At 34.7% G+C, this 10,630-nt stretch overlaps 1 protein-coding gene across 5 annotated transcripts; it reads right to left on the reverse strand.

Annotated features, from left to right (window-relative positions):
- Positions 1-2,615: 2,615 nt before the first annotated feature.
- LOC115960150 (F-box/kelch-repeat protein At5g60570-like) lies at positions 2,616-9,976 on the reverse strand. 5 transcript variants are annotated; one of them, XM_031078888.1, is made up of 4 exons: positions 9,401-9,976; positions 8,958-9,091; positions 8,331-8,415; positions 2,616-4,310 (listed from the first exon to the last, which is right to left on the reverse strand). In XM_031078888.1, the coding sequence occupies exons 3-4, from the start codon at positions 8,391-8,393 to the stop codon at positions 2,928-2,930; spliced, it is 1,446 nt and encodes a 481-aa protein (XP_030934748.1). In that variant the 5' UTR covers positions 8,394-8,415; positions 8,958-9,091; positions 9,401-9,976; the 3' UTR covers positions 2,616-2,927. The 5 variants fall into 5 exon arrangements, with proteins under 5 accessions (XP_030934748.1, XP_030934749.1, XP_030934750.1 ...); XM_031078889.1 differs by lacking the exon at positions 8,958-9,091; XM_031078890.1 differs by lacking the exon at positions 8,331-8,415 and having other exon boundaries at positions 9,401-9,975.
- Between the last annotated feature and the right edge of the window lie 654 nt (positions 9,977-10,630).

The raw sequence follows: 10,630 nt of genomic DNA on the forward strand, positions 1-10,630 counted from the left end.
GCCCACTTTGGTTTATTGGACTAAACTCATGTGAATGAGTGAGATTATGTCAATGGCCCTTAAAATAATGATTAAACTGAATATATATTTTCTCTTAAATCAAAGATTTTACATGGAATCACCACTTGCTTTATTTAAGTTAGAAAAAAAAAAAATGAAAACCAAGTGATAAAGAAAATACTTTGTTTATTGAGCGATATAAAAAAATTACATCAAATAGAAAATAACTTTACTAGGTCTTAGACCTAGGTACAATTTAAGAATTACATTGGTGGTCATAGTTACCCTCTAAAAAATGTAACATTACATTGGATAAAACCCAATTTATGAAATCCTGATCTAAGTTTAGAGGCTAAATTACAAGATGGGAAGGTGTTAAGTACCTTGCTCGATGAACCAGTCTTCTAAATTTTTTATGGCCAATGTCATGTCACGTCATGCAAGTAATCACCATGTCATAAACAAATATCATTATGTGAATCAAAGAGCATGATTATGAACAAATTGAATGTATGTGACTAGAATATTACTAATTGGGTACTTCTCAAGATTAGGGCTTCTAATTTCAAATTAGAACATCAAGGGTTCAATTCAATTTTGATCTAAAACTCATGGAGAATGTATCTCACGAGAGATTTCTTTCTCACAATAAGTGGGATCTATATGTGTGGGATTCACACAAATTATAAAAAGAATCTCATGAGACCATCTCATAAAATAATTTTCCAAACTCATAAGGCATTTTTGTATTTTGCCCTTCATTTTAATTAATTTTGCCATAACTAAGATTAGTTTACATTTTCCTAGAATACCGTTTTGATAAATTAGTGCAAACGAGAAGAAAAATTTATATTTCCTTCTTAAATTGGATGCATCTTAATTATACATATGCAACACCAGGCTAAATACTTTTTGAAAACATTTTTTTACACCATAATAATAATAATAATAAAAACATTGGCGTTAAATTGAACTAAAAGGTCAAGATTTAGACCTTTCTTTTTTCTTCGATTTTCATTGTTCTATCCATTATGTCATAAGAAAATAAAAATAATTCCAAACCCAATTGGATTGAATTATATATGCAAACATGAAACATATATAATTTGATAATTACAATAACAGAAGAGAATTCAATCCCTCATTTTGCAGCGCCAAAAAGCACAAGGCCCTTTGTTTTATATATGTAGACATGGTACTTTCCCCTCTCCCCCCCCCCCCTTTTTTGTTGAGGAACCAGACTAGGAACTGCCTGGGCAAATATGTTACTTTATTATTCCTTATTTTCTCTTTCAATTTAATTCTCTCTTTAAACAAAGAGAAGATCAAACCGGTGTTATTAAACCTAACCTGACCTAACTCGTCGAACCAGTGACTCGGTGACCCGACGTATTGACCAGGCCGGTTGATCAATTGGATCGGAAAAGTATGTGACTCGGGCAAAACTGGTGCAACCCGGCGGGTTTTAAGCAACCCGTATGACCTGGTTGGGTTTTATTAACCCGGCAGAGTTTATGAATTGTGTAAAATTATATTAATAGATCCACTTTATTAACTCTTTTATTATTTAAATGTGTGATAATATGATAATTTAAACAAGAAAAAACCTTTAAAAAAAATCCAAAAAAAGCATTGTTTCACTTTTCAGTTTTCACAATTCTCAAAACCTATTGCTATGGGCTGCTATTGTGTATAAATTTTTTTATGCTTTGAAGTCTGAATGGATAATTAGCATGTAAGTATGACCATATAAATCTATGCCACAAACTATCTTCTTTTGTTTAGGGTTTTTTTTTTTAATATTATTTTATACTTTATTTCTTGATTTCTTTTTTAGTTTAAGCATCTTTTGTTTATTATTATTATTATTATTTTTTTTTTGTCATGTATAGTGTGAGTGTGTGAGAGATTGGGAGAAATACGCATTAAAGTTTGAGATTTTCCTTTTTATTTATTTAATATACATAATTTTTAGATATGTAACAAGATTTTCTTTAGCAAAGATTTTATTGCAATTTTATGACATTTGCCTATTTTCTTTGTGAATTTTATAGAATTTCTAATGCTATTTCTTATGAAACATTAATTTTGAATTATAATGACAAGTTTAATTTAGGCATATGCCTTTTTTTTTTTTTAATTTTAATTTACATATTCAAGTTATGATTTCTCAAACTTAATTATATATATATATATATATATAATTTTTAAAATTTTGTTATTTGACCTTGCGGTTCGACTGATGACCCACTGATTGAACCAGTGACCTAATGACCCAGCTCATAGATCGTGACAACGTTTGGTCTAGGTTTAATAACTATGGATCAAACCACTCAAGTTACAGGCTACCCACTATCATAATTTATAATTGTGATGAAACATTATAAGACGTATACAACATTTGAAGTACTATGCTATCCGTATTCTTAGTAACCCTTCAGAAAAAGAAAAGCATGGACAAGGTGAACCTACCATTCATGTTCATGCGAGGAGTACAACGTTACCGTACTCGAGTATTGTATGTTTACACCGAGGTGTAATGCAGTCATAGGTACAAAAGAAACAAAGCCAAAACACTATCTTGGGAGCTAACAAATGACCATAACACTACAAAATTTAGGTAATGAGCTCCCAGGATAAATAGATTATGAAATTCCGATGTTTATTTATGGTCAGCAAATTAGGATTCTAAAAAACCAAGACCAAAGAGCTTTATGATCTCTTACCAAGACCAAAGAGCTTTATGATCTCTTAAAGCCAACAATATCAGGTGGCCATGGGAGAAGATTGCACAAGTTAAAAACATAAACTCCGCAATAGATGATACCCAAGAAAAACATCCTTTTCCATCCCAATTGATAAAATTATTTGGTTTTTTTTCCCCAAGTCAAAGATTTGCACCAAAGAAAAAACACATAACAAAACATTTAACAGCCCATTACCGCGCAGTTGTACACAAAAGCACCAGCTCGCTCCCTGACAGAAAGGACATGCCAGTCTTGGTTTACTTCCTTTGGCTCCCAAGAGTGCAGCACGATAACTTCCCCTTCAGGTCCCCTATGCCCTCCAATCACTAACAAGCTGTTTCCACATGCCTTAAATGCTAGTCCCCAGCCGTTAGATGAGTCAGCCCTAACCGGCAACCTCTTCACAACAGTCCATGAGTTATTGACCTTGTTGTACTTTTTGACTTCATTTGTCGATTGATCAGCAGAATAAAGCTGATTATTTACAACAGCAACTAAAGGAGGGGAGCACATTGCTGGCTCTCTAGTAGCCGCATCAGAAACAGGATACATGTTCTCTATCCTCCTCCACGTCCCAGTCTCCATGTTATACTCTTCACCACAGGTCAAACGATCTGTATGGCTCGACATGCCGCCAATGACATAAAACTTCCCATCCATAAAGAAGCCTGAACACAGTTTACGTGGCTTACCCATCTCTGTCAAAGTTTTCCACGTACCAAGTTCAGAATTGTAAAGCTCGGCAGATTTTAGAACATTACCGTACTTATCACTTCCCCCGGCGACGATAGCAACTTCCCCGAGGCTGCTTGAACCAAACAGACAACGGGGCAAGTCCATTAGAGGGCATCTTGACCACTCACGAGAAAGCAAGCTATACATCCAAATTGCAAATCCTGACAGCTCGCGGCCAAATACAAGCAGCTTAGTCCCTACTGCAAGAGACTCCTTGTCTGCATAAGTAAAACAATCATCACAAGGCATCCTGGGCAATCTCATCCATCTCTGTTTCACAGGATCAAATGCTTCCCAAGGCATTAGTATACAGGCTAGATAAATCCAGTGTTCAATCACACCAAGCCGCTGCCTCAGATTATATAGATATCCACTGTCAATTAATGACTTGAACTTCTTATTCAAAGAGGCCAGATTTGGATAGCCTGATCTGCTGCTCCAGGCCAGGACATCCAAAGCCACATCATCCGTGAGACCTGGTAGGAAGCTGTCATCAGATGCTTGACCTTCATGATTCTCTCCAGATCTTGCTATAACCATTGGTTTCTTTTTCTTTAGTACTATATGGTCCAAATTAGAATCATGCCTCTCCTTGTCAAGCAAACATTTTAAACCATCACTTGCTTTTGAGTTATTATTTCTGGCCAATAGAGAATCTGCCAACAGATGCAAATTCTGCTGTAAGAGCCCAAAGTCTTGATCATGGGATTTGGGAAGCTTTGACTTATCACAACCCTGAACACCAACTGTGACTGGTGGTTCACAACCTGCTCCTTGCACTTTCGTTGTTGAATCCTCAAGAGAATATCTGAACACCATTTTAACAACCTATGGTCCAGGACACACTATTCAATGAGAAATTGGGAAAAAAAGATGAAACAACAAAATTCAGACAATGATAAAAATAAAGCCACAAAAGATGATATAATAAAACTACACACCCAAATTTATCAGTAGTGAAAATCTCAACCATTGGACACCCAAAGATGATTATCAAATCAAAGCATATACTTCCATTTTGCCCCCAACTTCAAAAGAAGTCTAAAGGTTAATGACAATCAAAAGACCAAAGACAAACAAAAACATAGCACAATTAACAACTTACAACATATGTTCTCCTTGAAATGTCAAAAACATATGGTCAGAAATTTTGTAGAAAACACAGAGGAAGGAATATACGTAACAAGTATCTCAAAATCCTAGACAAGGCATAGAGAGATGGGGAAAGATTATGGATAGAAAAGTCACTCAGGTTTTGTTATCTATGCTATGCTTTTCACCACATAAAGGATGAATAATAAATAAAGCATTATTAGTATTCCTATCAGTCTTTTTGCTATTCAAACAAAATCAGCCATCATTATGGTAAGTCTTTTTCTTCCACTTGAACTTGAGCACACTAAAATAGGAAAATATAATCAATATATATATATATATATATATCAGTCTTTTACAATCTCCCTTCTAAAATTCCTGACATCCTTGCTAGGGTCTTTGTTGCTCTGTAATGCCCCCTAGCCACACAGGCACTACCAAATTGACTTTGATACCATTTGTCATGATCCAAGGAAAAACACTAACCACATTTGCGCTTTTACCCCAAATGGACTAGTCAAGTTACAATTAGAGTTCCTCAAATTTTTATATAGCCTAGATCTTCCTAGTAAACGCCCAATGTGGGACTCATCACGTCCACAAAACACACCCTTACAATTCAATCAGGGATATCCAATTAAGGGTCTGTTTGGGATCCACTTATTTTGCTGAAACTAAAATTTTTTTGCTAAAAGTACTGTAGATAAAAGAAAAAGTTAGTTGAAATAGTACAGTGGGACCCATGAATAGTATCAAAAAGTGCAATGGGGCCATGAATAGTAGCAAAAATAAGCTGAATAGTAAAATAAGTTGGCAAAAATTATTTTTGCCAAACACACACTAACTGTATGCCTCTAAAATCTGTACAGGTGCAGAATTCGAACATTGGCGAACCACGACACTCGAAGCCTGGGCATCATTTGTTACCAACAATTTTTTTAGTAAGGGGGAAAAAAAACCCAGCATCATTTGTTGCTAGAAACACTCATTTGTTGCAGGTACATTGCATCATAAACTCATTGAAGAACATCCTCAAAATAGACAAACAACCTAAAAATAAATAAAATATAGGTAGTAGATTTTAGTATAGATAGGGGTATTATTCCGATAAATATATCTAGGGCAAGGCAAGGACGTCCCAACCTAAACCTGGGCAAGGTTTGATTTTTGATTCCCATCATTCAACCCCCCCAGACCCATGTTTATTGAAACCAGACCATACCAGAGAACAAATGACCTAACCTATCAGCCAGTTTGGTTCATTCTGCAAAGCAGATTGTATTGATCTAGTTAAAACCAGCTTACCTATCAGTTTCAATGTAACCTGGAATAACCCAGTAATTAGAGAAGTTAAGAGCGATAATTTTATGCTTATGCAATCTTACAACTCAACCAATCCTTAATCTTGAGTAAATTAGGGCAGACTTTATGGATCCTTGTCAACTAATTGGGGTGACACATGCATTCTTTCTACTGTTCTATCTTATCCAAAATCACTCTTTGTCACCTCCCTATTTAACTATCCTTTTACATTACTTCTACCTGTTAGGAAGATAAGTGCCCAGGGGATCCACCAAAAGCCCATTAATACACATATTGGAGCACCACTCTAACCCAAAAGCTTAAGCCAATGGGTTTAAGCCTGACTATGTACATCAACTGCTCAATTTCTTTACTTTTTCACCATGTGGGACTCAAACCTCACACATGCACTCAAAACAAACCTCCCCCTCCCATGTGAGCCTCTATCACATCAACTTAACTCCACCTAGAGTGTGAGTCCTTTGCAAATCCAAGAGTGTCACACATACAAGAGTTGCACCAAATACACTGACCACCAAACGCAACTTGGTCCAAGAGCCACCCACACTCTCAAAAGAGCATAAACCAAATGCATCTAGACAAGGACACTCAGTTCAAGTGAAAGTTGAACAATAGCTCTGATACTAGTTTGTTAGGAGCAAAAACACCTAGGGGATCTACCAAGAGCTCATTGATTACATATTGGATCACCACTCCAACCCATAAGTTTAAGCCAATGGATTTGGGTCCAACTATGTATATCAACTACTCACTTTCTTTATTTTTAGTCTCTCGATGTGGGACTCAATCCTCACACGTGAAATCACAACTGATCTTAATAAAAATATTTTTGTAAAAATAAAAATCACACCAGCTTGTACAAATGTTTATGCAAGTTTAGCATTACTCATTGTCTTTTATGATCAATATAACATATTTTTTTTTTTTTTTGATAAGTCAAATCAAATCAGATATAACAATGTCGAGGTTTGTTTTGCTGATTTACTTTTGACTTGGGTTAGTTTAAAGTAATAACCATGTACTATACTAATTTAACCATTAGATACAGGTTATTAACTTCCATGCTGATCTTGCCTTTTATTTCTCTTTTTTTCTCACCTCCACCCACCCACCACTCTTATTATAGGCTGCGATGTATATACTGAATCACTGATAGATACACAACACTATGATTTGTATGCTTATCCATTTGCACAACTGTATAATAGCATTCCTATACGATTTTTATTTCAAAAAAAAAAAAAATCCTTGATAGTTCTCTCTGAAACATTGTAACTTAACTATCTTCCATGCTAAAAGAAATTCTTCACAAAAACCCAGATCCCTAATAAAGTATATAATCTTAAAATGGGAGAATCTAAAATAATTAATACCCTTATAAAGTATACATCCACAAAATCATTTCCTGGGAAGGAAATTTTTTTTAATTTTCCATAAACCGACAAATCATATTTAAGACTTCACAGATCTCAAAATACATTATACTTTATTGAAAAAAAAAAAAAAAAGAAAAAGAAAAAAGATCTAAATACACATTATACATTGCCATGCAGCTAGATAAGAATTTATCTTGCAAACTCAGCTATCCATTTGAAACTATGTAGAAAAAGAAATTCTGTTTCCCCTCCAGAAAATCTTTTCCAGTAAAAAAAAATAGCAAAATTTCCTTTTTAATTTTTAATCTTTTTTGGGTGAACAGTTAAAACCATATTGCAAATTTACCTCATTCCTCACCTTATGCATTCTGGGACACATACACTGAGGCTTTGTCAACTATGATATGGAAAACTATGATTTCCACATTTATCCACTTGCAATCATAAAATACAGATTCTTATATCATTTTATTTTCCCAATAACTTTTCTCCCAAAACTTTCTGCCAAATATCATAAATATTCTCCAAGCCGACAAAAATTCTCATAAAAACTAGATCTCCCAAAAAGCGTGTCTTAAATGGCAGAAACCCTCATAAAGTATCTATCTAATTATTTCCGAGAAGGTCGGAACCATTTTGCTCCATAAACCGACAAATGACATCTAAGGCGCCGTACATCTCAAAAGGCGTCATACTATGCCATGCAACCTGGGGAAAATTAGCATGCAACCTCAGTATCTGTTTATAACTGAAAAAATATGCTTTCCCTCCATTTTTTTTCCCTAGGAACATTTTCTAGGGACACAAACATAGCCCAAAAGTTTTCTGTGGCAAGCAATCAAAATCAAAATCAAATCCCAAATCAACCTCAATCATATAATAATTCATCCCACATGAATCTTATTCTAATTCTGAGAAACTTTCTCAGCCAATATAATAAATATCCTCCATGCTGAGTTGTCAACGATATCTATATAGAAGCCATATCCCTAATAAAGTACGTATCTCTTGAAGTGGCAGAATCTAAATGTCTAAAGCCTAACTATATACATACCTCTCTAATCACTTTCAGGGCAGGAACGAAGCTGCTTGATGGCCAACAAATCTCAAAATGCATTGAACCATGCCAAGCAGAGTACCTAAGATCAGCATGCAACCTCAATCATATACATTTAAAACTAAAATAGAAGGCCTCTTCCCAAAACAATCCTTTTCAAAAACAAGCATAGCCTAGAATAGAAATACTTCTTCCCTAATATTGTTGGGGGAAGCCATGAAAACTGAAAATTTTCCACATAATTATTTTACAGATACATATCTCCATAATCATTTTTGGGGAAAGCAGGAATGGATTCACTCTAAAAACCAGAAAACCATACCTAAAGGCTTTGTGGATCTCAAAATACATACAATGAAGCTTGGGGAAAATTCACTATGCAACCTTAGAAATGTGTTTAACAACAAAAAATTTGTTTTCCCACGAGAAAACATTTGCCTAGGACCGTATCATGAAGCAGAGATTAGTACTTCAAATCTCCACTTCCCCCTCCCTTTGGGGCCAAAACTGCCTGGAAACTTTTTCTAGAGAGCATAGCCCACAGCAAGATTTTCAAAAAAAATATATACATATTTTGGGGGGTGAGCAATGAAAAAACAAAAATTCTCATATGATCATACTTACAGAATATATATCTACAACCATTTTACTAAGGCGGGAACGATTTCACACCGAAATATGATGCTCCATACATCTAAATACCCATTATATCATGCCCATGTATTAAGGGTATAATCAAAATGCAAGCTTTTCCATCCCTGGAAAGAATTTCAACCAAAAAAAAAAAAAGCATTTATCAAATTCAAATTGAAATCAAAACCACAAATTCACCTGAATCCTCCACATGCAATAAACCAGAAACAAATAAATCCATAGAAAACCAATAAAATCAACACGCAATTGAATTGGCAAATCCAAAAACTAAATTTCGTAAATAAAAAATGAACATGCAGATACAAATTCCACCAAACCAAACACTAATTTTAACCCAAAACACACATAAACATAACATCAAAACCTAAATAAATAAATAAAAAGCAACAAAAAATAAAAATTAAAACCATCACCTCAGCGCGGATCAAACCGCAAGCGCAATCCTCAAGATCTCCAAGCCGAAAAGACTCCGCAACCAAACCCTAACTCTCTCACTCTCACTCTCTCTCACTTTGTGAGAATCCCATCCAAATTTAACGAACGCATACTAATATATATACAAAAAAGGAAAGAGAAAGAGAAAGAGAAAAGAGAGAGAGAGAGAGAGAGGTGATTTCTTTCTATTGAAAGAGTTTGTTGGGCGGTTTTTGTTTTCATCCCATTGAATTCAATTCAATGAAATGAAATGAAAATATTTGGAAAATCAAAAAAGAAGAAACACGTTTTTTCTCTGATTTCTACGTAGCTTCCCTTATTTCCTCTGTTTCTTTCTCTTTCTATAAATTCTAACGCTCGCTACTTTGCTTGCGTTCATATCTTCTTCTCTTTTCTCTCTTTCTATTTCATTTTCACCGTTAGCTTTCTCAATTTGTTTTTTTTTTAGTTACTCTTACTTCTACTACTGTGCACTCCTACTACTAGTGCTACTTTTTTTTTTTTCTTCTCTCTTGGGGTTTGAGTTTTTGAAAGTTTTGACCAGTCATATCTCTTTGTTTGTAGGAACAGAAAAAACGCTTGCTTGCTACCGTAATAAAAAGTGTGCTGGTGACGATATAATTAACTGCACGTGTTTCTTGCCTTGCTTGTACTAAGCTACAAGTTACTCTTTTGATTACCACTCTTCTCTCTAGGAAAATTTTTGAGGGCATGTTTGATATACGGTAAAATAGCCTTGAATGGAATAATTATTCATGTGTACCGTAAATAAAGAAAGAGAGAATGGCGGTGACTAATGCACTAAATCTCTTACTAGTAAATAAGATAGTCAAACCAACTTCCCCCCAAAGTCTGATTAAATGATTATAAGAGACAGCTTATTTAGTTTTTAGATTATTATTCTTTGTTGAAAGTATTACTGAAAAAAGCTAAAAGAGAAATAACGATATATTAAATGTGGGACTTGCAAATAGTAATATTAACGTTGAGAGAGACGACAGTAATACTGTTGCGCACGTGGGACCTTTGAAAAAATGATTTTACTGTTAATAAAAAGCTAAACATGTGCAAACGTTAGATCAAAAAAGAAAATGACGTTTGTCTTTACGTGAGACTTGCGAACGACCAAATTCCCGCACTATTAATGGAGAGCTTAGGCTTGTGTCCACGATAAATAACTCTACTAGGCTAGGGCTCTAGGAGCATCA

The sequence above is a fragment of the Quercus lobata genome, chromosome 9 (assembly GCF_001633185.2).
Source record: "Quercus lobata isolate SW786 chromosome 9, ValleyOak3.0 Primary Assembly, whole genome shotgun sequence".
NCBI classification, from domain to species: domain Eukaryota; kingdom Viridiplantae; phylum Streptophyta; class Magnoliopsida; order Fagales; family Fagaceae; genus Quercus; species Quercus lobata.